This window comes from Bos grunniens, chromosome 7 (assembly GCF_055505025.1).
Source record: "Bos grunniens cultivar Pamir isolate PY7600 chromosome 7, Bosgru_T2T1.0, whole genome shotgun sequence".
In the NCBI taxonomy this organism is placed as follows: Eukaryota; Metazoa; Chordata; class Mammalia; order Artiodactyla; family Bovidae; genus Bos; species Bos grunniens.
In genome coordinates, this window is record NC_141171.1 from 53253168 (window position 1) to 53280057 (window position 26890).

The 26890-nt window shown below is 43.1% G+C and overlaps 1 protein-coding gene across 12 annotated transcripts in view; it reads left to right on the forward strand.

Moving 5' to 3' along the window:
• The window catches only part of LOC147369572 (uncharacterized), a 545146-nt gene that overhangs the window by 136212 nt on the left and 382044 nt on the right, over window positions 1-26890 (forward strand). For 8 of the 12 annotated variants that reach the window (XR_015167596.1, XR_015167591.1, XR_015167597.1 and 5 more), the window contains exons 2-4: window positions 25418-25501; window positions 25629-25682; window positions 25988-26111. Coding sequence is in view for 3 of the 12 variants with exons in the window: in XM_086412163.1 (XP_086268289.1) it covers window positions 1727-1740; window positions 25418-25501; window positions 25629-25682 (152 nt within the window). In the remaining 9 variants the exon portion in view is untranslated. Of the gene's footprint in view, window positions 1-1532; window positions 1741-25417; window positions 25502-25628; window positions 25683-25987; window positions 26112-26890 lie in introns of all 12 variants that reach the window. The other 4 variants (XM_086412162.1, XM_086412164.1, XR_015167595.1 and 1 more) reach the window with 3 other exon arrangements.

A 26890-nucleotide genomic window follows, 5' to 3' on the forward strand; every position in this document is an offset into this window, starting at 1 on the left:
TGGTGGGTCCATGAAGGATACCAGTCCTGAACTGGGAGGAGCCTCTGATGCCTGAGCGGACTGTGACTCAGTGACTAGGAGGGCACTGGGGACCGTATTCCACTGTTCCTGGAAACCTAAAGAGAGGAGAGGTTTGGGGGTTACTTAGGAGAAATCCATCCATTCATTCATTCAATCATATATTCTGTGCTGCGGCCTGCCCTGACTCTGGGCACTTGGTCGTGAGGGACAGACAGCCCTCCCTGCCCTGGTGAAGCTCACAATTTGGGGAGAAGGCAGACTATGCAATTTGAGTCTATGATAAGTGCTAGGAGGGAGATGTAGCAAGATCTGAGGGTATGTGGAGAGCCAGGAAGGACCTGATTTTAATTTGGCATGGCGGTGAGGGGGTCAGGTCTCTTTCTGATAAAGTGGTTATGAGTTGAGATTTGGAGACAGGGAAGGAGTGACCCGAAGGAGGGTGAGGAGACAGGCAGAGGGACCCCAGCGGGGAAAGGGAAGTGGATAGTTGCCTGGGGAAGGCCTCATTAAGTTGCCTACGGGAGGCCTCTGTGGCCACAGCTTGGCAAGTAGGGTTGAGATCAGCCTGGTGAGGAGTTCAGATAGTGTCCTCTTCAGGGTTTTAAGCAGGGTCCCTACACACTCCGATTTGTGTTTTAATACTAGCCGGAGGAGAGGGGACAGAATGAAAGATGGTGGGGGAATGCTAGGCATCTGTGCCTTCCCGGTTTGATGGTACCACCTTCATTCTTTAGATTGAGTGCCAAGTAGACCTGCACTGGATTTTTTTTTTTCCCCTACTTCCTGGGACTTTGTTCATTCCAAAGCTGGCTTGTCTATTCCCCAGGTGTAACTTTCCTGCTAGAGGTGGATCCTAACAGCCCTGCATTTCTACCTATGCAATTACAGTCCTTTTACCCTAACACAGCTGTAAACGTCTTCACCCCTACCAGATTGTGTCCAGAGAGTCCAGTGGCTTCAGTTCTGTGCCTTGTCCTTTTATTAAAATGGGAGCTGAGTACAATGGGAATGAGGAGAGGCAGGAATTCCCATTCAGTGCCACACATTTATGGGGAACCTACTGTATGCCATTCCTGTGCTCGACCTGTTTTCATATGTCATGGTGCTTCAAAAAAACTGTGCTCTGGGTCTTATCTTCTCTCTTTTTCAGATGAGAAGTCAGAGGCTCTGTTTTAATTATTTATTAATTCCACAAAACATTATTATAGACTTCTTATTTATCAGGTGTTGGGTTTACAGTGATGAAAGAGATAGATGCTATTTTTACCCACATAGAGCTTACTGTCAGTGGTGATACCATGGTGTCATCCCTTATCTTCATCAGCAACCTCATTTATTTGTGTTTTCAGTTGACTTTTTTCAACCTTATATCAAATAGGAAGCCCTGGAACCAAACCCCCAACACAAATAATGACCTGCCCCCACCTTTATAGAAACTCTGGAACTGCTATTATTTATATAGTCAGAAGGGGAGATAGATGTTAACAAATAATAATTTGTTTGTTTCCAAGGATGATTTAATTACAGTTAACATCAGTGATCCGAGAATACAGAAAGCAAAGGAAGGCCCTGGGGGCCCTGGCGGTGCTTTCCTGCATCTCGCGTCTGCAGGAAGCCAACTCAGCCAGGCGAGGGGTGGCAGAAGTCCCAGGAGCAGGAAGGAGCCATGCGGAGTGGTCCTGCAAGTTAAGATAGCCAGGGCGACATGTCAGACCTAAGGTGAGAACTCTGTTCTGGCACTAGCCCCTAGGGTTTCTGGCTCAGTGTATTGAGGTGTTTTGAAGCCTGGAAATCTTGAAAAACAGATGTACAAACATTGACCACAGGCTGCTGGGGTTCAGTTCCACCCTTACAAGCTCTACAGCCTTGGACAGGTTAGCTAAACTTTATGTGCCTCTCTCTTTTTCATATGACAGAGTTTCTTTCTCATATGAAAACTAATAGTAGTACTTAGCAAAAACGCCTGAGTGGACCTTGAATGGAATAATGCTCATAGAGCACTTAGGATAGCCCCTGGCACATTCTGAGTGCTAAATACACATTTTGATGATGATTCAACATATCCAACCATTTTAATGTAGGGAGTGAGTTAGAATTTTAAGAGAAGCCTATTTATCTGGGTGCATCAAAACCTCAGAAAGAGAAAAACACTAAAATGCAAACAAAGTTTTCTTTATCAACACAGAGTTCAAAGGGTCATACCGTGCTGTCGTTGCTGCTTTAACTAGTACAGTTTTTACAGGACAAAAGTTATACTTTTAACTGTGTGGCTGGGTATCTTAAATAGTTTGCGAAAAAGTTGCTTTTAGATGTTTGGCTTTAGGTAGTAGCAGATCCTGTAATATTCTGGGAATAATGGTTCTCTTATATCAGTATTGGGATGGGGATTGTTAAACATTTGGTGACTTTACATAATTCTTAATCTCTTTAAATCTCTATTGTGAAAAAGGAGATAGTCATAGTATCTGCTTCAGTGGGTTATCATGAGCCCTAAAGGGCGTGATATTCTTCAAGCAATCCAGCTCAGAGCCAAGTGCACAAGTAGTTTTGAGATCCTCTCATTGCTCTGTTTAACAGAGAAGTTTTGAAGATTTTAGTTTGGTTAAGATAATACAGGTCACTAGCCTCCTCTTCCCCATTCTTCCTTCAAGACCGTCCAAGAACAGGGTTGTGGAAGGCTATGCAAAAGAAGCTTTCCTAAACTTCAGATAGTCCAGAGTGGTTTCCTCATAGGTGTGACTGTAAAGTCGGAATTGCATTGTTTTAGCTTTGGCTAACTGAATCAAGATTTTTATGAATATATTTAAATGGCACAGGTTCAAATTTGCATTAGTTCAGGTTCACCTACAATGAAGCACACTGCTCATTTCAGATGTGGGAGCTAAATCCAGAGCAACCATTGAGAACAGTAAGTAGGAAGTGAAGAAGAAAAAGAAAAAAAATGAGTAGCTCTCTTGGTCCTTGCTTGCAAATCACAGAAATTCCCTGGTAATCTTGAAAAACTCAGCTGATTTTGTTGTTCAGTTGCTAAGTCATGTCTGACTCTGCAACCCTGTGGATTGCAGCACGCCAGGTTTCCCTGTCTTTCACGATGTCCCAGAGTTTGCTCAGACTCATGTCCATTGATGCAGTGGTGCAGTTAATACCTCCTAAGTGTCTGTGTCTTTCATAGGACAGAATGGGGACCCTGAGAGAAACACAGGGATAACAGATATCTGGACTCTGGAGGGGTCAGCAACTTTTTGGAGGCTGATCTTGGCTTTCGTGTCCCTTGAGAGAAATTGGAGCTGCATCCACTTTTCCATCTTGACAGTGTGCTTTGGGCCACCTTTTGTCTCTTGGCCTTATGCCACTTCATTTGGTCAGTCATTCATTGTTCATTCATTCAGCCAATATTTAAGCAGCATCTAGGTACTAGGTGCCATCCTGGGCCCTAAGAGTACAACAGTGAATAACTTATAGGAATCTCCTGCCCTCATATACCTTAGTCTAATAAGGAAAGCAAATATTAAAAAGTAAACACCCAAATAATAACAATTTCAGAGGTTGATCAAATCCATGAAGGGAATGTGACAGTGATGAAAGGAAAGATCTTTAGGGAGGTCAGAGAACATCTCTTTGAGAAGTCTGAAGGCTGAGGAGCAAGAACCTTGCAGATGTCCAGAAAGGAGGTCACTGTGAGTGCAAAGAGCAGGGCAGGCGTGACCTGGTGTGTTGCAAGAACAATGACACCCTGAGCCTGAGGCTGGAGTGGTTCCTTCATCTCTGCCTGAGGACATCCTGGCCTCCTCTAGCTGACTTGTACCACACCAGGGCTGGCTGGACTCTGGACCTGAGTACAAGGCCAAGTGCACCAGCCTCAGGCCCTGGGGAGGAATTTATAACCATCCTGAACCTGTTTACCATCTGCCAAAGAGCCCTTGGAAGGCACAAGCTCTTTCTCATAACTAGTTTTTACAGAGCTGTGTACAAAGCAATTCAACTGGGCAGGACTTTTTTTTTTCATAAGTAATTCTTTCATTGAAGTATAACATTTTAGTTGAACCATATGAAATTGCTAATATTCAGTGACTTTTCATGGACAAAGTAGCATTTCATATGATTCAACATAAATATATTATTTTACAACATAAAAGTGTACAAAATCAGAAGTGTATAACTGAATGAATTTTCACAAAGCGAACACTGCCATGGAACTAACATCCAGGTCTAGAAACTATATTACCTGATTCAGGAAGCCCCACTCACACTCTTCCCGTCCCAAACGACCCCCAGGCCCCACCTCCACCCCCAAGGATAGTCACTATTTTGACTTTTAGCAACATAGATTAATGTAGTCTATTTTAAAAATCTTTCTTTAAAGGGAACTATTGCAGAAGGAAATGGCAACCCACTGCAGTGTTCTTGCCTGGAGAATCCCAGGGACGGGGGAGCCTGGTGGGCTGCCGTCTGTGGGGTCGCACAGAGTTGGACACGACTGACGTGACTCAGCGGCAGCAGACAGTAGATGCTTTTTTCTTGGTGAGATTCATTCATGTAGTTGCATATAGTTGTGTTTTCTTTTTTGTTGCTATATAATATTCCATCTTATGATTTTACTATAATATGTTTATTCATTCTATTTGATGGACATTTAGGTTGTTCCGAGCGTTTGATTTTAGGAATGTTGCTTCGGTGAATATTCTTGTACATGGCTTTTGGTTGGACACATGTTTGTGTATCTGTACCTATAAACTAAGGACTGAATCATTGTTAGTATTTCCAAACAGTTATCCCAAGTGACTGTATCAGTTCATACTCTCTGTACTGGTTTATTCAATGCCTCTTTACTGTCTAGCTCTTAATCCAGGCTCAATGTAAAGAATGAAAATGGGAGTAGTAGTGGGGAGGATACAAGACATGATTCATGGGATGAATCCCAGTTTGCCAAGGCCTAGGGCCATTACCATCCATGGGTAAAGTCAGTCAAATCAGAGAACAGGATGTAATGATTCAGAGCACAAGTCCAGGAGGAAGTAGGCCTGGGTAAGATTGTTACTCATTGCCTCTATTTACTCACTGTCCCTGTGACCGTAGACAAGCCACCCAATGTTATTAAGCCTCAGGTCCTTCATTGAAAAAACGGTGTAGGTATCTTACAGGGTCTTTCACCCTTTTTTTTTTTTAACTTGAGAAATGTTTGTGGAAGGCCTGATACATGCTGGCCACTGTATCAAGTTCTGGCCACTGAGAAATCAAGAGTGAACAAGATAGATAAGACTTGGCTATCATGGAGTGTATGTTCTAGTTAAGAGAGACAGATGGTAGTGGAGTAAACAAAAAATTAATATAATTTCAAATAGTGGTACTTGCTATGGAGGCCATAAAATGGTAAGGTGATGGAGCTATAGGGTGAATGGGGTAAGGGAGTCAGGGAGGTAGTAACTGAGGTGAGACCCAAGTGACCAGCAGGAGGAACCCACACAGATCTGAGGGATGAGCACTTCAGGCAGAAGGGTTAGCTGGTGCATCGGTGATAAGGTAGGAACAAGCTTGACGTCTGTGAGTTGTGAAAGGAAGGTGCATGCTGCTGGAACTGACTGAGGGGGGAGACCATGTAGTGTAAAACAGCAGAAATCATTCATGTAGGTTCTTGAAGGCCATGATAAGGAATCAGAAGGGCTTTAAGCAGGGGACCAACCTGAGTTCATTTATGTGAAGATTAAGAGATACTACCATGTGGGAGACCCGGGTTCAATCCCTGGGTCGGGAAGATCTCCTGGAGAAGGAAATGGCAACCCATATATATATATTAAGAGATACCACATATATGTATACATGTGTAAAGAACTTAGCACAGTCTGTCACAGAGTGGTGTTCACTAACTAATTGGTGTTCACTAACTAAATGTTAGTTGCTGCTATTGCTCTTATTGCTATTTACTGATGCTCTTTAAGAACCTAAAAGCATTCATGCTTGTTGAAGATGAGGAAGCCGAGGCATACGGCCATTACCATTCATGTGTAAAGTCAATCAAATCAGAGAACTTTAATAATCAAAGAAAATGCTTTTTGCCTCTTTCCCAAATGGGAATTTTGAGGCGGAGGATTTTCTCTGTAGTTAGCAATTGTCTGGAGCCAACCAAACTCAGCTCCATCAGCCCCACTGTGCCAAAATGCCCAGAGTTCAGTCAGTTGGGTGCCACTGACTGTGGCCCTGGCCACCATTTAGGGCCCTGGGAAGGGCTCATGGTTGACTGTTCAATCCTAGCTCTGTGTCTGATGGGCCAAGAGTGGGAAGGCACCCCCTATTTTCCACCTTGAGTGCCCACCAGGTTTACTGAGATGCCATCTACTGCCCTGGCTTGAAGACTCTCCCACCATGTTCTTGCCATGTATTCCGAAAAAAATTTTTGAAGGAAGCTGCCTTGAGTTCTGACACAGAGAAACGGCAAGTAAATAATCTGTGAATGAATGAATGTAAATTTAACGAAATTGGGCAAAGCTTCTTAGGGTATATAATGCTTATTTCTGTGCAAAGTGCCCTTCTCTTAGGATATTTTCATTTCTTTATTCATCAATATGTATTGAGCTTCTGCTAGATGCCAAGGGCCACACACTGCACCGTAGTGAGCAAAAGGGTACCTTTCTTGCTCTCATGGAGCTTCCAGTGTAGTGGAACACACATACATCAAACAATTGCACAAATACGAATTGCTGTTCAGTTGCTAAGTCTTGTCCAGCTTTTTGCAACCCTATGAGCTTGCAGTCCAAGGGACTCTCACTAGTCTTCTCCAGCACCACGGTTCAAAAGCATCAGTTCTTAGTACTCAGCCTTCTTTATGGTCCCAACTCTCACATCCACATATGACTACTGGAAAAACCACAGCTTTGACTATATGGACCTTTGTTGGCCAAGTGATGTCTCTGCTTTTTAATACACTGTCTAGGTTTGTCATAACTAGTCTTTCAGGAAGCAAGTGTCTTTTAGTTTTGTGGCTGCAGTTACCATCTACAGTGCTTTTGGAGCCTAAGAAAATGAAATCTGACATTGTTTCCACATTTTCCCCATCTACTTGACATGAAGTGATGGGACCAGATGCCATGATCTTAGTTTTCTGAATGCTGACTTTTAAGCCAACTTTTTCACTCTCCGCTTTCACTTTCATCAAGAGACTCTTTAGTTCCTCTTTAGTTTCTTCCATTAAAGTGCTATCATTTGCATATCTGAGGTTATTGATATTTCTCCTGGAAATCTTGATTCCAGCTTGTGCTTCATCAAATTGGGCATTTCACATGATGTACTCTGCATATAAGTTAGATAAGCAGGGTGACAATATACAGCCTTGACAATATACATACTCCTTTCCCAATTTTGAACCAGTCCATTGAATAGAAAATTAGAATAGTGGTGAGTGCTCCGCAGGAGAGAGATTAATGTCCTGAAGGTATATTATGAAGGTGGGGTTTTGGGAAAGTTCCTCTAGTAAGTGACACTTGAGCTCAGCCCAGAAAGATGAGTGGGGTTGAGTGGGTTTAGAGAGTAGAGTGAGAAGTACTGTATGCAGAGAACAGCACATGCAAAGGTCCTGAAGTGGGAAGGAACATGCTTGGTGAAGCCAAGAATATAAGAGAAGGCCATTGTGACTAAAAAGCTGAAAGAGAGGTAGACTCTGGTCCCAGAAAAAGCTGGAGATAAGGCATAGAGGACAGATCACAAAAGGCTTTGAGGCTATGTGAAGGCGGTTTTAACCTCAAGGACTATGAGGTTCTCTTAAAAGACTTGAAGCTGTAAATGTGTGTGAGTGAGTGCATGTATTAGGGAGTATGTCACTCTGGCCACAGTGTGGAAGATGGATTGGAAGGAGTCAGGATGGGTTCTCGTAACTGCCCAGCTCTCCTTGGCCTTTCAGTCCTGGAGGTGATAACAGAGCCCTATGTTTTCCAGTTCCAGGGTGTTGAACTTATCCCTCTGGTTTCCTTACACTCTACCCGAATGTTTGCCAATAGTTCCTTTATCAAACACTTGTCACATGACCACATTTGTTCTGGTTGACTTTATGGAAAAGTTGCAGATGGATAAAGCAGGAAGAAACTTTCAGTTCAGTTCAGTTGCTCAGTCATGTCTGACTCTTTGTGATCCCGTGGACTGCAGCATGCCAGGCTTCCCTGTCCATCACCAACTCTCATAGCTTACTCAAACTCATGTCCATTGAGTCAGTGATGCCATCCAACCATCTCATCCTCTGACATCTCCTTTGCCTCCTGCCTTCAATTGTTCCCAGCATCAGGGTCTTTTCTAATGAGTCAGTTCTTTGCCTCAGGTGGCCAAAGTATTGGGGCTTCAGCTGCAGCATCAGTCCTTCCACTGAATATTCAGGGTTGATTTCCTTTAGGATTGACTGGTTGGATCTCCTTGCTGTCCAAGGGACTCTTAAGAGTCTTCTCCAACACTACAGTTCGAAAGCCAGATCTAATCCCTTGAATCTATTTTTCACTTCCACTGTATAATCGTTAGGGATTTGATTTAGGTCATACCTGAATGGTCTAGTGGTTTTCCCTACTTTCTTCAATTTAAGTCTGAATTTGGCAATAAGGACTTCATGATCTGAACCCCAGTCAGCTACTGGTCTTGTTTTTGCTGACTGTATAGAGCTTCTCCATCTAGAAGAAACTTTAGCAGCTCCTTAACCTAGCTCTTTTACTTGTAATACACCCCCATTACTGGATTTTGTTTTCTAGCCATTCTGACAACCTTTGTCTTTTCAATGCAGAGCAAAATATTTCAGTCAGAATGAATGTAAGAGCTGAAGATTATTGAATTAGTCAGATTTCTTTCTATCTTATTTTGTGCTGTTTGTGCTGGGTGTGTGTGTGTTTAAGACATAATTTTTTTCAGCACAATTTTAGATTTGTAACAACATGGAAAGGAAGGTACAGAAAGTTCCTATATACCCCCTGTCCCTACACAGAAATAACTTCACCTATGTCCTGGTTTTTATTTTTGTTTTTTCCTTCTGCTTTCTTTTATTTTTACAGATTGAACTTTTTAATACCCCATTTTTCCCCTATTGATTGCCATGGAAGTTACAGTCTTTATTTATTCTTTTGGTGGGTCCTCTAGATATTTAAAATTTAATCAGAATTTTTAACTGCTAAAACAAAACAGTGTATTCTGTGCTCAGTTGTGGCTGACTCTTTGCAACCCTTTGCACTATGCCCACCATGCTCCTCTGTCCACGAGATTTTTTAGGCAAGAATACTGGGTGTGTTGCCAGTTCTTCCTCCAGAGGATCTTCCCAACCCAGGGACAGAACCCACATCTCCTGCATCTCCTGCATTGCAGGCAGCTTCTTCACTACTGAGCCATTGTGGAAGCCCAAACAAAACAATAAAGGACCTTAAACTACTTTAACTTAGGCCCCTTACTCCCTCATCATTTATTTCCTGTTATAAACCAGTATTTTCATTCTGTGTTTTTTTCCAAGATAGATGAGATACCATTGTTTCTTTATGCAATCAAATGTTGTTCATTGGTGGCTTACAGAATCACCAATCTCTTTGTTCACAGTTCCTTTTTAAAATTAATTAATTTAAAATTTTTGGCTGTGCTGGGTCTTTGTTGCTGTGCACAGGCTTCTCACTGCAGTGGTTTCTCCTGTTACGGAGCACAGGCTTCAGTAATTGTGGCACACAGGCTTAGTTGCCCCACAGCATGTGGAATCTTCTTGGGGCAGAGATTGAACCTGTGTCTTCTGCATTGGCAAGCAGATTCTTAACCACTGGACCACCAGGGAAGTCTCCATAGTTCTTTTTGTAAGACTGTCCACCTGAGATTGCCTTCTTTCTGCCTGAAATTCATCCTTCAGTGCTTCCTTCAGTGAGGGTCTATTAGCAGTAAGTTCTCTTAGTTTTTGTGAGCTTGAAAATGACTTTCTTTTACTCTTGGGGGCTTCCCTGGTGGATCAGCTGGTAAAGAATCTGCAATGCAGGAGACCCCGGTTTGATTCCTGAGTCAGGAAGATCCCCTGGAGAAGGGAATGGCTACCCTCTGCAGTGTTCTGGCCTGGAGAATTCCATGGACTGTATAGTTCATGGGGTTGCAAAGAGTTGAACATGACTGAACAACTTTCATGTCTTTTACTCTCATATTAAAGTTATTGAATGAAATTCTCGACTGCCAATTATTTAATCTCAGTACCTTGAAGATACTGTTCTGGCTTCCACTGTGGCTGCTGGGAAGTCTGTGGTCAGTCTGATTGTAGTTTCTTTTTTATTGATCTGTACTTGACCCTGGCCCTCTGCAGTTTTCACTTTGCTATTACTGCACATGAGTATATTTTATTTATTCTTGGAATTTCTGGCTCCAGAGTTTGGTGTCTTACAACATGCTGGAAAAATGCTCAGCAGGACCAGCACTAGTGTATAGCCCGTGACATGCCTAGGGCCTCAGATTTAAGGAAGTGCTCATTTTTGAGTTTGTGCAAATGCAGGACTGGCTCTGAGAGTGATTGTCTAAACTAAATTGCCTTAGGTCCCTCTGTCAACTCATCTAGTTCTGGTGTTGAGTCTACAAATACCTCTTCTTCCTTATTCTTTCCTTTACTTTCTTCTGTAAATACAATTAAATACATATTAGACCATCGTATTGTACTCTCCAGTGTCACATATGTAGTTATTTTATTCTTTGTCTCTTTGTATCCCTGATCACTTTCTAGATTTCTTTAGATCCATCTTCTAGCAAGTGAATTCTGCCTTTTTTGTTCAGTTGCTCAGTCATGTCCGACTCTTTGCAACCCCATGGACTGCAGCACAAGCTTCTCTGTCCATCACCAACTCCCAGAGTTTACTCAAAGTTATGTCCATTGAGTCAATGATGCTGTCCAACCATCTCATCCTCTGTCATCCCCTTCGCCTCCGGCCCTCAGTCTTTCCCAACATCATGGTCTTTTCCAAGGAGTCAGCTCTTCACATCAGGTGGCCAGAGTATTGGAGCTTCCGCTTTAGCATTAGTCCTTCCAATGAGTATTCCTTTAGGATTGACTGGTTTGACCTCTGCGTAGTCCAAGGGACTCTCAAAAGTCTTGTCTAGCACCACAGTTCGAAAGCATCAATTCTTCGGTGCTCAGCCTTTTTTATTGTCCAGCTCTCACACGCAAACATGACTACTGGAAAAACCATAGCCTTTAACAGTATCTAATCTGCTATGTAATCCATTCTAGCTCCTTCCCCATGCCTACCGCTACAGATAGGGTTTTTATATAGTCTTTTGCTCTGATGGCTCAGATACTCAAGAATCTGCCTGCAGTGCAGGAGAACCAGGTTTGATCCCTCGGTTGGGAAGATCCCCTGGAGAAGGGAATGGCCACCCACTCCACTTATCTTGCCTGGAGAATTCCATGGACAGAGGAGTCTGGCAGGGTACATTCCGTGGGGTCGCAAAGAGTAGACACGACTGAGCATCTAACAAATATATTTAAGGCTCACATTTATTGTACTGGATAATTTCCAGATCTCAAATTTTAGTGAGTCCAATTAAGCTGTTTGTTGTTTCTGCTGGTTTTCACTTATGGTACCTTGTTTCTTGTGTGTTTTGTGATTTTTAACTTCAGGCATGATTTCTTAGAACTTTGCATTCTTTGAGGCAGGAATTGAAATTGTAGTCACTCATAGGATTTGTATTTGCTGTTACCAGTTGGGTAACAGCAAATAAATTCCCATAAATAAATTCCCATCTCCCACTTTTAATCTTTCCCAGCATCAGCGTCTTTTCCAGTCAGTCAGCTCTTCACATTAGGTGGCCAAAGTATTGGAGTTTCAGCTTCAGCATCAGTCCTTCCAATGAATATTCAGGACTGATTTCCTTTAGGATGGACTGGTTGATTTCCTTGCAGTCCAAGGGACTCTTAAGAGTCTTCTCCAACAGTACAGTTCAAAAGCCTCAGTTCTTCAGCACTCAGCTTTCTTTATGGTCCAACTCTCACACGGATACATGACTACGGGAAACACCATGACTTTGACTAGACGGACCTTTGTTGGCAAAGTTATGTCTCTGCTTTTTAATATGCTGTCTAGGTTGGTCATATCTCACACACTAGTAAAGTAATGCTCAAAATTATCCAAGCCAGGCTTCAACAGTACATAAACCATGAATTTCCAGAATTTCAAGCTGGATTTAGAAAAGGCAGAGGAACCAGAGATCAAATTGCCAACATCCATTGGATCATCAAAAAAGCAAGAGAGTTCTTCTGCTTTATTGACTATGCCAAAGCCTTTGACCATGTGGATCACAACAAACCCTGGAAAATTCTTAAAGAGATGGGGCTACCAGACCACCTTACCTGCCTCCTGAGAAATCTGTATGCAGGTCAAGAAGTAACAGTTAGAACCGGACATGGAACAACAGACTGGTTCCAAATTGGGAAAGGAGTATGTCAAGGCTGTATATTGTCACCCTGCTTATTTAACTTAATGCAGAGTACATCATGAGAATTGCTGGGCTGGATGAAGCACAAATTGGAATCAAGATTGCTAGAAGAAATATCAATAACCTCAGATATGCAAATGACACCACCCTTATGTCAGAAAGCAAAGAGAACTAAAGAGCTTCTTGATGAAAGTGAGAGAGTAAAAAAGCTGGATTAAAGCTCAATATTTAGAAACCTAAGATCATGGCATCTGGTCCCATCATTTTATGGCAAATAGATGGGGAAGCAATGGAAACAGTGAAAGACTATTTTATTGGGCTCCAAAATCACTGCAGATGGTGACTGCAGCCATGAAATTAAAAGATGCTTGCTGCTTAGAAGAAAAGTTAAGACCAACCTAGACATCATATTAAAAACCAGAGATATAACTTTGCCAACAAACATCTGTGTAGTCAAAGCTGTGGTTTTTCTAGTAGTCATGTATGGATGTGAGAGTTGGACTATAAGGAAAGCTGAGTGCTGAAGAATTGATGGTTTGAACTGTGGTGTTGGAGAAGACTCTTGAGAGTCCCTTGGACAGCAGAGAGATCCAAACAGCCCATCCTAAAGGAAATCAGTCCTGAATATTCATTGGAAGAACTGATGCTAAAGCTGAAACTCCAATACTTTGGCCACCTCATGCAAAGAGTTGACTCATTGGAAAAGACCCTGATGCTGGGAAAGACTGAGGGCGGGAGGTGAAGGGGACGAGAGAGGATGATATGGTTGGATGACATCATCAACTCAATGGACATAAGTTTGTTAAAACTCTGAGGTTGGTGATGGACAGGGAGGCCTGGCATGCTGCAGTCCATGGGGACACGACTGAGTGACTGAACTGAACTGAGGATGTACATAGCTTTTTTTCCAAGGACCAAGCATGTTTTAATTGCATGGCTGCAGTCACCATCTGCAGTGATTTTGGAGCCTAAAAAAATAAAGTCTCTCACTGTTTCCATTGTTTCCCCATCTGTTTGCCATGAAGTGATGGGACCAGATGCCATGATCTCAGTTTTCTGAATGTTGAATTTTAAGCCAACTTTTTCACTCTCCTCTTTCACGTTCATCAAGAGGCTCTTTAGTTCTTTGCTTTTTGCCATAAGGGTGGCATCATCTGCATATCTGAGGTTATTGATATTTCTCCTGGAAATCTTGATTCCAGTTTGTGCTTCATCCAGACCAGCAATTCTCATGATGTACTCTGCATATAAGTTAAATAAGCAGGGTGACAATGTACAGCCTTGACGTACTCCTTTCCAATTTGGAACCAGTCTGTTGTTCCATGTCCGGTTCTAACTGTTGCTTCCTGACCTGCATACACATTTCTCAGGAGGCAGGTAAGGTGGTCTGGTAGCCCCATCTCTTTAAGAATTTTCCAGGGTTTGTTGTGATCCACACAAAGACTTTAGCATAGTCAATAAAGCAGATGTTTTTCTGGCATTCTCTTGCTTTTTCTATGATCCAGTGGATGTTGACAATTTGATCTCTGGTTCCTCTGCCTTTTCTAAATCCACCTTGAACATCTGGAAGTTCATGGTTCACGTACTGTTGAAGCCTGGCTTGGAGAATTTTGAGCATTACTTTGCTAGCTGTGGGATGGGTGCAACTATGCGGTAGTTGAACATTCTTTGGCATTGCCTTTCTTTGGGATTGTGATGAAAACTGACTTTTTCCAATCCTATGGCCACCACTGAGTTTTCCAAATTTGCTGGCATATTGAGTGCAGCACTTTCACAGCATCATCTTTTAGGATTTGAAATAGCTCAGCTGAAATTCCATCACCTCCACTAGCTTTGTTCATGTGGTGCTTCCTAAGGTCCACTTAACTTCACACTCCAGGATGTCTGATCTAGGTGAGTGATCACACCATTGTGATTATATGGGTCATTAAGATCTTTTTTGTACAGTTCTGTGTATTCTTGCCACCTCTTAATATCTTCTGCTTCTCTTGGGTTCGTACTGTTGCTGTTCTTTATTGTGCCCATCTTTGCCTGAAATATTCTCTTAGTATCTCTAATTTTCTTGAAGAGATCTCTAGTCTTTCCCATTCTATCGTTTTCCTCTGTTTCTTTGCATTGATCACTGAGGAAGGCTTTATTTCTCCTTGCTGTTCTTTGGAACTCTGCATTAATATGGGTATATCTTTCCTTTTCTCCTTTGCCTTTCCCTTCTCTTCTTTTCTCAGCTATTTGTAAGGCCTCCTCAGATAACCATTTTGCCTTTTTGCATTTCTTTTTCTTGGGGATGGTCTTTACTACTGCCTTCTGTACAGTGTCACAAACCTCCATTCCTAGTTCGTCAGGCACTCTTATCAGATCTAATCCCTTGAATCTATTTGTCACTTCCACTGTATAATTGTAAGGGAATTGATTTAGGTCATACCTGAATGGTGTAGTGGTTTTTCCCTACTTTCTTCAATTTAAGTCTGAATCTTGCAATAAGGAGTTCATGATGTGAGCCACAGTTGCCCCGGTCTTGTTTTTGCTGACTGTATAGAGCTTCTCCATCTTTGGCTGCAAAGAATATAATTGATCTGATTTTGGTATTGACCATTTGGCTGTGTCCATGCGTAGAGTCTTCTCTTGTGTTGTTGGAAGACGGTGTTTGCTATGACCAGTGCATTCTCTTGGCAAAACTCTGTTAACTTTTGCCCTGCTTCATTTTGTATTCCAGAGCCAAACTTGCCAGTTACTCCAGGTATCTCTTGACTTAGTACTTTTGCATTCCAGTCCCCTATGATGAAAAGGACATCTTTTTTGGGTGTTAGTTCTAGAAGGTCTTGTAGGTCTTTATAGAACTGTTCAACTTCAGCTTCTTCAGCATTACTGGTTGGGGCATAGACTTGGAGTACCGTGTTATTGAATGGTTTGCCTTGGAAACGAACAGAGATCATTCTGTCTTTTTTGAGATTGCATCCAAGTACTGCATTTTGGACTCTTTTGTTGACTATGATGGCTACTCCATTTCTTCTAAGGGATTCTTGCCCACAGTAGTAGATATAATGGTCATCTGAGTTAAATTCACCCATTCCAGTCCATTTTAGTTCTCTGATTCCTAAAATTTCGACATTCACTCGTGCCATCTCTTGTGTGACCACTTCCATTTTGCCTTGTTTCATGGACCTAACATTCCAGGTTCCTATGCAATATTGCTCTTTACAGCCTTGGACTTTGCTTATATCACCAGTCATATCCACAACTGGGTGTTCTTTTTCCTTTGGCTCCTTGTCTTCATTCTTTGTGGAGTTATTTCTCCACTGTTCTCCAGGAGCATATTGGGCACCTACCAACCTGGGGATTTCATCTTTCAGTCCTGGTCAGGAAGCAACAGTTAGAACTGGACATGGAACAACAGACTGGTTCCAAATAGGAAAAGGAGTACGTCAAGGTTGTATATTATCACCCTGCTTATTTAACTTATATGCAGAGTACATCATGAGAAACACTGGACTGGAAGAAACACAAGCTGGAATGGAGATTGCCGGGAGAAATAGCAATAACCTCAGATATGTAGATGACACCACCCTTATGGCAGAAAGTGAAGAGGAACTCAAAAGCCTCTTGATGAAAGTGAAAGTGGAGAGTGAAAAAGTTGGCTTAAAGCTCAACATTCAGAAAACTTAGATCATGGCATCCGGTCCCATCACTTCATGGGAAATAGATGGGGAAACAGTGGAAACAGTGTCAGACTTTATTTTTTGGGGCTCCAAAATCACTGCAGATGGTTACTGCAGCCATGAAATTAAAAGACGCTTACTCCTTGGAAGGAAAGTTATGACCAACCTAGGTAGCATATTGAAAAGCAGAGACATTACTTTGCCAACAAAGGTCCGTCTAGTCAAGGCTGTGGTTTTTCCAGTGGTCATGTATGGATGTGAGAGTTGGACTGTGAAGAAGGCTGAGCGCTGAAGAATTGATGCTTTTAAACTGTGGTGTTGGAGAAGACTCTTGAGAGTCCCTTGGACTGCAAGGAGATCCAACCAGTCCATTCTGAAGGAGATCAGCCCTGGAATTTTTTTGGAAGGAATGATGCTGAAGCTGAAACTCCAGTACTTTGGCCACCTCATGTGAAGAGTTGACTCATTGGAAAAGACTATGATGCTGGGAGGGATTGGGGGCAGGAGGAGAAGGGGACGACAGAGGATGAGATGGCTGGATGGCATCACTGACTCGATGGACGTGAGTCTGAGTGAACTCCGGGAGTTGGTGATGGACAGGGAGGCCTGGCGTGCTGCAATTCATGGGGTCACAAAGAGTTGGACACGACTGAGCAACTGAACTGAACTGAACTGTTCTGGGGTTCTCAAGGCAAGATTACTGAAGTGGTTTGCCCTTCCCTTCTCCAGTGGACTGCGTTTTGTCAGAACTCCACCATGAACCTGTCCGTCTTGGGTGGCCCTACACAGACAGCATGGTTCATAGTTACATTGAGTTAGACAAGACTGCGGTCCATGTGATCAGTTTGATTAGTTTTCTGTGATTGTGGTTTTCATTCTGTCAGCCCTCTGATGGATAAAGATAGGAGGCTTATGGAAGCTTCCTCATGGGAGAGACTGACTGAGGTGGAAACTGGGTCTTGTTCTGTTGGGCGGGGCTATGCACGGTAAATCTTTAACCAATTTTCTATTGATGGGTGGGGCTGTGTCGCTTCCCTATTTTTTGACCTGAGGCCAAACTATGGTGGAGCTGATGAAAATAATGGCAGCCTCCTTCCAAGGTCCCATGCCTGCACTGCTGGATTCAGTGCCCCCGACCCTGCAGCAGGCCTCGGCCGACCCATGCCTCCGCCATAGATTCCTGGACACTCACAGGCAAGTCTGGGTCAGTCTCTTGTGGGGTCACTGCTTCTTTCTCCTGGGTCCTGGTGCTCACAAGGTTTTGTTCATGACCTCCAAGAGTCTGTTTCCTCAGTCCTGTGTAAGTTCTGACAGCTCTATAGTGGGGTTAATGGCGACCTTCTCCAAGAGCGCTTATGCCATACCCAGTTCTGCTGCATCCTGAGCCCCTACCTCTGTGGCAGGCTACAAATGACCTGTACCTCCACAGAAGACACTCAGACACTCAAAAGGCAGGTCTGGCTCAGTCTCTGTGGGGTCTCCTGGTGCTCACAAGGTTTTGTTTGAGCCCTCCATGCATCTCTGGCAGGTATAGTGTTTGACTCTAAACGTGATTACGCCCCTCCTGCTGTCTTTTCCTTGGAAGGAAAGTTATGACCAACCTAGACAACATATTAAAAAGCAGAGACATTACTTTGCCAACAAAAGTCTGTCTCGTCAAGGCTATGGTGTTTTCAGTAGTCATGTATGGATGTGAGAGCTGGACTATAAAGAAAGCTGAGTGCCATAGAATTGATGCTTTTGAACTGTGGTGTTGGAGAAGACTCTTGAGAGTCCCTTGGATGCAAGGAGATCCAACCAGTCCATCCTAAAAGAGCTCAATCGTGGGTATTCATTGGAAGGACTGATGTTGAAGCGGAACTCCAATACTTTGGACACCTGATGGGAAGAGCTGACTCATTTGAAAAGACCGTGATGCTAGGAAAGATTGAGGGCAGGAGAAGAAGGGGACGACAGAGAATGAGATAGTTGGATGGGATCACCGACTCAATGGACATGAGTTTGAGTAAACTCTGGGAGTTGGTGATGGACAGGGAGGCCTGTTGTGCTGCAGTTTATGGAGTTGCAAAGAGTTGGACACGACTGAGCCAATTAACTGAACTGAACTGAACTGTCTTGCTGGGGCTTCTCCTTTGTCCTTGGACGTGAGGTATCTTTTTTGGTTGGATCCAACATTCTTCTGTTGACAATTGTTCAGCAGCAAGTTGTAATGTTGGAGTTCTCCCAGGAGAAGATGAGTTCACGTCCTTTTTACTCTGCCATCTTGTAGAACCCTATGTATGATGTAGGTCCCATTGTAATTCCCATTTTATAGGTCACAAGCCTGCCTAAGGCCATAGAATGAAACCAGGAACCAAAACTATGTGAAAAACTTACAGCTTTTACCCTTTAACCTTTATAACAGAGCAGGCTACTGAGGCCTAAACATTCAATACTTATCTAAATATAAATGCACTGAAATATTTAATGTTAGGGGAAATCAGGATAAAACAAAACTTTGGACAAGAGGCACCATGATTTTGGAATCCACTTGATTGGCTATGGGATGAAAGAGAAGAAAAGATGACTTCACATTTTTGAGTGGTGACCACCAGAAGTATGGTGCTTTTAGGAACAGGGAAGTCAGGAAGAAAGCTATCTGTTTTTTATCTGTTTATTTTGTTTAGTGCCTCAGTTTCCTCATCTGTAAAGCAAGGAGATTTGGGTGACTTTAAGGCTTCTGTAGCTGTAAACCTCTTGAAGTTTTGTTGTTCATTAGCTCAGTCACATCCTACTCTTTGTGACCCCTAGCTCAGTCACATCCTACTCTTTGTGGCCCCATGGACTGCAGCACACCAGGCTTTCCTGTCCTTCACCATCTCCCAGAGTTTGCTCAAGCTCATGTCCTTTAAGTTGGTGATGCCATCCAATCATCACATCCTCTGTCGTTCACTTCTCCTGACGTCAGTCTTTCCCAGCATCAGGGTCTTTTCCAGTGAGTCAGCTCCTCACATCAGGTGACCAAAGTATTGGAGGTTCAGCTTCAGTATCAGTCCTTCCAATGAATATTCAGGGTTGATTTCCTTTAGGATTGATTGGTTGGATTTACTTGCAGTCCAAGGGCTTTTCAAGAATTTTGTCCAACACTACAGTTTGAAAGCATCAATTGAAGTTTAAACGATTGGCAAAAATAATTAATTAATTAAATCAGGAGGAATTATCTGGTAGGCAATTGGAATTCAGAGCTGGATGTGGATTAATAGAAGATGGTGTCTTTGTGGGTAATGGTTCGTTCAGTACAGGGAGTATATTAGTTTTCTAGGGCTAAAATGACAGAGGACCATAGACTGTGTCACTTAAACAACAGAAATTAATTTTCTCACTATTCTAGAGGCTAGACGTCTGAGATCAAAATGTGAACAGGGTTTGTTTCTTCTGCGGCCTCTCTCTCAGTTCAGTTCAGTTGCTCAGTCGTGTCTGACTCTGCGACCCCATGAATCGCAGCACTCCAGGCCTCCCTGTCCATCCCCAACTCCCACAGTTCACTCAGAGTCATGTCCATCGAGTCAGTGATGCCATCCAGCCATCTCATTCTCTGTCGTCCCCTTCTCCTCCTGCCTCCAATCCCTCCCAGCATCAGAGTCTTTTCCAATGAGTCAACTCTTCGCATGAGGTGGCCAAAGTACTGGAGTTTCAGCTTTAGCATCAGTCCTTCCAAAGAAATCCCAGGGCTGATCTCCTTCAGAATGGACTGGTTGGATCTCCTTGCAGTCCAAGGGACTCTCAAGAGTCTTCTCCAACACCACAGTTCAAAAGCATCAATCCTTCGGCGCTCAGCTTTCTTCACAGTCCAACTCTCACATCCATACATGACCACAGGAAAAACCATAGCCTTGACTAGACGGACCTTTGTTTGGCCATTTACGAGTGACAAGCGGCCTCTCTCTTGTCACTCATAAATGGCCATTCTCTCCCTGTTTCACAGGGTCTGCCCTCTACCTGTGTCCCAATATCCTCTTATAAGTATACCATTGGATTCAGGTCCTAATGACCTCGTTAATTACTTTTTAAAGATCCTTTGTCTAAATATCGCCACACTGTGAGGTACCTGGGGTTAGGACTTCAACGTATGGATTAGGGAGAGAGGGAGGGGACACAATTCAGCTCATGACAGAAATCAGGAATCAGGCATGAGATGAGAGACAGGTGGATAACTGAAGAATATAGTGTCCCAGAGTAACCCATGGAGGAGAAGTGTGCTGAAAGAGAGGTGGTTGTTGTTCACTTACTAAGTCATGTCCAAATCTTTGTGACCCCATGGACTGCAGCATGCCAGGCTTCCCTGTCCTTCACTATCTCCCAGAGTTTGCTCAAATTCATGTCCATTGAGTCAATGATTCTGTCTAACTATCTCACCCTCGGCCATCCCCTTCTTTTGCCTTCAGTCTGTCCCAGCATCAGGGTCTTTTCCAGTGAGTCAGCTCTTCAGGTCATGTGGCAAAGTACTGAAGGTTCAGCATCAGTCCTTCTAATGAATATTCAAGGTTGATTTCCTTTAGGATTGGTTTGATCTCCTTGTAGTCCAAGGGACTCTCAAGAGTCTTCTCCAGCACCACAGTTCGAAAGCATCAATTATTTGGCGCTGAGTGAAAGGTAATGAGGAACAAGAGTGGAAGAAAGTGAATTAACGGTGGGGTCTCCAGAGGACTACTTGCAAGGAAGCCATTCAGTAGAGAGATGGGGACAGCTTTGAGGGGTTGATGGATGCTGGCATAGGAAGAGAGTAGAGGGGACAGGGCCAAGAAGTGCCCTTCTGGCTTCAATTTCAGGCACAATAGATGCTCCTTGTATGTATTTTTTTAAGTGTTTTTTTTTTTTTTTTAGCTGTTTCAGGTCTTAGTTGCTGGGCATTTGGGATCTTTCTTGTCATGTGGGATCTTTCCTTGTGGTGCATGGAGTCTAGCTGTGGCTTGTGGGGATGGGGTAGGGGTGGGGAGCTCTGTAGTTGTACCATGTGATCTTAGCTTCCCTGAGGCAAGTGGAATCTTAATTCCTTGACCAGGGATTGAACCCCTATCCCCTCCTTTGCAAGGCAGATTCTTAACCACTGGACTATCAGGAAAGTCCCAGATGTTCCTTCTATGTATTTATTGAATGAATAAGTAAATTTACTTTTCTCCTTTCTCTGATGCTCCATGGTCCTGGGAGGCAGCTTCTCTTTAGAAATTGAAATGAGGCTGCATTCCAGGACCTTGGCCTTCACCTCATTGTTCTTATTTGGCTAGGTCTTACCATCAAGCTATTGGAGAAGGAAATGGCAACCCACTCGAGTGTTCTTGCCTGGAGAGTCCCAGGGACGGGGAGCCTGGTGGGCTGCCGTCTATGGGGTCTCACAGAGTTGGACACGACTGAAGCGACTTAGCAGCAGCAGCAGCAGTACCATCAAGCTAGGGAGAAAAGGACATCTTTTTTCCTAGGAATAGAGAGAGGGAGAGGGAGAAGTGAGAATGGGGTGGTGTGAGGTTAGAGAGACCTTAGAAGTCATTTTGCAATTTTCTTATCTGCCCTCCAGAAATGAAGAGGTTATTCATTCATTCATTGAACAAAAAGTCTTCATTAATCACCTACTCTGGATTGTGCACTGTGTTAGGCAAGGGGGACATATATCAATGAAGCAAGTATCACAGATTGTTGACTGCTTGTGGAATGCCAGGCCTTATGTCAAAAGCTTGGTATACGTCCTCTCTCAAAGGCTGTATGTGACAGGGACTGTTGATGTTGCCTTTTTTTTTTCCATCGATAGGGAATTGACTCAACTGAAGCTTAGGATGGTTTGCTAACTCACTGTAAGTAACTTGAACTCAGCCCAAAGGCACTTTTTTCAGCCTTAGCTTCTGCTAGGCCCCTGGGTCTTCTCCCAGGGTACAGGAAGTGACTGGCTTAGGGTGTTCTGCCTGACTCAGGCCAAGCTAGGGATAAGCAGTCCCAGTTCCTGCCCTTGGCCTAAGAAAGGACGCTGTGTAAAGGGATGGATGTGGGTTAGGATAATAATGCCGAGTCACTGCCTATGAAAGCCCTGTGTCTTCCCCTTGTCCCAGCCACCACCTATAGCCTGGCTCAGCCCCTGTCCTTGTTGTCACACTCACATCCCTCCCGGTCTCACTGACAGCAGCTGGCATTGTGTCTCATGAACCAAAAACATGTTTCCTTCCTTCTCTGGAACTTCCTCAGAGCTACCAGAGAACATGGCCAGATTCTGGAATCCTATCCCCCAATGCCAGGGATTCCCCTTGTGCTCCCAGAGAATGAGAGAAACGGGTGTTCTGTGACTTCTGTTGCGTGAGATCATGAGGAAAACAGTCCAGTTACCTGTTTCTTCTATTTTAAAGTGAGGAGGAAGTTGGTCCTGCAGCTGACCAGTGAGTCAGTGGGTCTAGGGACTGAATGCTAGGTGTGGGTGGAGAACTCAGGAGGTAGAACCAGAGTTGGAAGAATCACCTCTAGTCTGGTCTAATCTGGCAATCAGAGGCCTTAAAGACTTAAGGGGTCTACAGATTTTTATCTATATCTGTTTCTATATATGTGTGTGTATATATATACACATATATAAGTATGCATATGTGTATAATTTTTATACTTATGTAAATATATATATATTCATCACATTGTTTTAGTGATAGCAACCAACCTGCCCATCTGGAGGGGATTCATGAAATCAATAAAGGTTGTTCTCTACAAAAGAAATCTAAGTTGCCATTAATTACTGTGTGGTGGACCTATCAAGTGTGGGTAGATATGGAAGGGTGTTCAAGATGGTTATGTGAGTAAAGCAAGCCACAGATGGTGTATGTGTGTGTGTATGTTTCAATAGCCATGGGTGATTTCTAGAAATACTCTTGAGAAACTGCTAATTGGTTATTTCTGAAGAGCAGGAATGGACCTTTGGGTGGTGGCAAGACTTTTGCTCTGTGCGAAGACTTTACACTCTTCTAGACTTTAAAAAGATTGTTTTTTTTTTTTTTTTATAATGAGTATGTATTGCTTTTATAATACAATGAGAACGAGAAAGGAAAGTAGAAGGAAAAAAGGCCTAAGAAGTTTCACAAGCCAAAGACACCAAAACAATTTCAGTGTTGAATTCAGGAGTGTTGAGGACAGGAGGAACAACACAGTGGGGCCTGAGATGACCTTGCATGATGGAACTTACCCCTAGCCACTGTTTGCAGAGATATGCTTTAACCACCCAGGGGTGGACACAGAGGTAGGAACTGGCAGGAAATCCTATTTGCCAGGCTGACTCATGACTGTAAGTCTAAAGTAAGATCCAGGCCAAAGTTCAACTTCACGGACAGGGACTGGAGCCTCTTATAACCCTGGCCAACGTATATTGAGTGTTCACCATGTTTCAAAGTAATGTACAAATTGCTTTACTTAGTGCTACATAATTTATCTTCACAACTCTGAGGTAGCACTCTTCTTATCCTAGTGTTACTGAGGTTGAGGGCTCTGAGGCTCAGAGGGTCCAAATCACTCTCCCAAATACATACAGTTAATTGGTTAGGCTGGGGTTAACCTAGGTCTGTCTGTGGCAGAAGGCAACTCTCTTATTACTTCCTGAGTACTATTAAATGTTGAGCTCTTAGGGTCTTAAGAGCCCTCAGGTAGAAGAACAGGACATCCTTACTGTGCCATCAAGGAGCACCCAGGCTAGTTGGAGAAAACCACACCAACCTAGGTAGACTGTATAGTGACTTATATAAGGCAGTCATCTGGATTTAATTGGGCTGCGAAGTTGATAAGCTCTATTTGGATTTTCAATTTGGAGAGATCAACAAGGCCTGAAGTTGTCAATGAAGGCATCTTGGAGGAGGAAAGATGTAAACCAGGCCTGGAAGGATGGATGGAATCAAGAGAGGGGTGGGGAGGACATTCCAGAGAAGAGAATGTGCAAACTGTGCAGAAGTCTGCTCTGTTGTTTCTGAAACAGTAAAGCATCTTGCCTAATCAGCATGAAAGTTGTGTACGTGTGATAAGTGAGCTGATGTGTAGAGAGGGAAAAGAGAGCACTAGAAGTCATTCTGAAGGTTGAAACTGGAAGAAGAGTCGAAACTTAAATGTGGAAAGAAATAAAGAGCCTCCAAAGGCGTTTTAAGCGGTGAGGAGACACTATGAAAAGTGATGATTCAGAGAGGTTAATCTGATAGAGCTGTCAAAGTGACAGTGAAAGAGAGAGCCATGTGAAAACCTAGGTGTGGGGTGATGGGGACCTTGAGGTGGGTACCAGCAAAAGGAGTGAAAAAGGAGGGCCAGTGTGAAAGCTGCTTATGAAGGAAGAGGAAGCTACAGGACTTGATGATTGAGAAGAAACAGACTATGAAGGAGCAGGTCTGAGCCAAATAATTCCAGGGCTTCAAATCAAGGTGTCCAAAGAAGGGAACACACATATCTGGAAAAAGGAATTGGGAAAGGGTTTTGGTTTGCTATGAAGTGGGAGAAGATGATGGGTTGTGTCTTCGTTCCAAACCTCTTTTTTTCCTCCCAAGTTTGTAAGACAGCTTAGGGACTTTTTCTCACTTAAGTTTTCTTAGTTGTATAATACATAGGACTTCCTTTGGACTGGTTCATTCAGTCAACAGCTGTTTATTAAGCTGTTTTATGGTCTGGTTGTTGGGAACACAGCAGTGAGCAGGCGGACCTGGTGTCTGTCCTCATGGAAGACAGATATTGAATAACAACTCATAAGGGTTCTTTCTTTGCTCCTAATATCAAGATGGCATTTCTTCGCCAAGACCAATTCTGTTCTATACCTGACAAATGTGAAGCATTAAGGGCATTTGTCAAATACTTTATTATAGACCGTATCTTGTAATAAAAAGCACCACAACCATTCATTTATTCCTTTGCTCTACAAATATTTATTGAGTGGCACTGTGGCTCTGTATTTTTAGCCCTTACGTTCACAAACTAGGGGAGGACATAGACAAGTAAGTAGGTAATGATAATATGGTGTAATAAGTGTAGTAAGGGGTAAACAGCAGGTATTGTGGGAACAAGTAGGAGGTGTTCTGATCTTGGAGGGACAGGTAACTGGACAGGAAAATGTCCCTGATAAGACTAATGAGATGTTAGCTATACAGGGACGGGAGTGAGGGTGAGTGTATGTGTTCCATGCAAAGGGGAAAGCTAATTCAAAGATCTGGACACTAGAGACGCCTAGACTTGTTGGGGAATGATTTGTAACCTAGAATTTTATACCTAGCACAACTACATATCAAAATGTGAAGAAAGAATAAAAGAAAAGGCATGTTTGGATATACAAGGTGGCAAAAAATTATCTCCCATGTGTCTCTTCCCAGGAAGCTAGTGGAGGACCTGCAACGACAAAACCAAAGAATAAAGCAAGAGGATAGACATCATGGAAATAACTACATGGACCTCAGGTAGGAAGGGCTGAATCAAAAAGGAGACATAGTGAGCAGTTGGGACTTCATTATAATGACAAAATTACTTAAAGTAGTAATAGAATTGTATTCTAAACTAGTGCTCCCCTCCCACTTTGAATTCTAGGGACATCTTTGAGCAACATTGTGATTGGATTCAACCAGGAACAACAGTTTTAAGGTATTTAATATTTTGTATTCCTTTGAATAGGATGCTGCTGAGTTTTAAAGAATTTGGAAGTCATTGTACTAGGGAAACCTAAAAATGCGTGTAACTACTTCTTCAGTAGCCTTGTGCAATTTGGCAGTGTCCCCAGAAATTCCCAGCGTCAAGAGGTTGTAGAAATGTGAAGGCCTATACAGGCAGCCACAGGGCTATGAAAGTTCCTGGAGCAGTGCATGGTGGGAGAGGGATTGGTATAGGGAGGTAAGGGCCAGCTTCCAAATCGCAACCAAACTCTTTGATGGTCATTCTTTCTTCCATAGAAAAGGAGACCCCTAGGAGAACATTTCTGCTAGAAAAGATCTGCTTACCAATTAAGTGCTGAAGCTGCTCTCTCCAGTGACTTTCAGACTGCCCAGAAATAAAATTTTAAGATGCCACCACCAGGTGACCAGAGATCCTTTCCTGTTGAACTTTTCTGTAGCTGGAATAAGGCAGTGTATGTTTGAGAGAGAGAGAGAGAGACAGAAAGGGAAGAGAGGAGGGAGGAGAGAGAGAATACATGTGTGTCTGTTCAGTGGGCTCAGAAGAAATTTATGGCTATGTTATGTTTTAGCAAATCATGGTCAAAGCCAGAGCAGGAATCCAGGTGTTCCCTAAATCTGAAGCTAAGCAGAACATTTTATTTATGGATTCAGCAGACAGACGTTTGTTTTCTTTGTTATATCTGCATTTCAAGTTCGGATGATAAAAGATCAGCCCAGAAACCAAGCAGCATATTATGGTGTTTACTGGTTTTACTGGCCATAAAAAAGGGCGTTACTCAGTTCCCCATCAGCTGAGAGAAATCCTTCCCCACCCACTCCTGGCCAACCTCTTTCCCTCCCCCTAAGCAAGTGAATTTTAAACACCACTCTAAAGTTGTTGGCTGGTGACCTGGAAAATTCCTTTTGCTTTGTTCCGCTGTTAATGGCCCATCAGTTTAAACCTCCTACCCCCAGAAACTTTCTTTCTCATAACTAGACAGAGGAAGGAGGAAGTAGACGTTAAAAAGAAAGAAAGAAAGAAAAGATTCCTATTCTAAGGGCTTTGAGAAGATTCAAAGATGGCCCAGCCCGGATGAATGGAAGGAAGGAATTTCATTTGTCTTGACCTGTCTGTACAGAAGCCAGCACAAGGGCATATGTAAATAGGGCCTTATTGAATACTTTTGATGAAGTGATAAT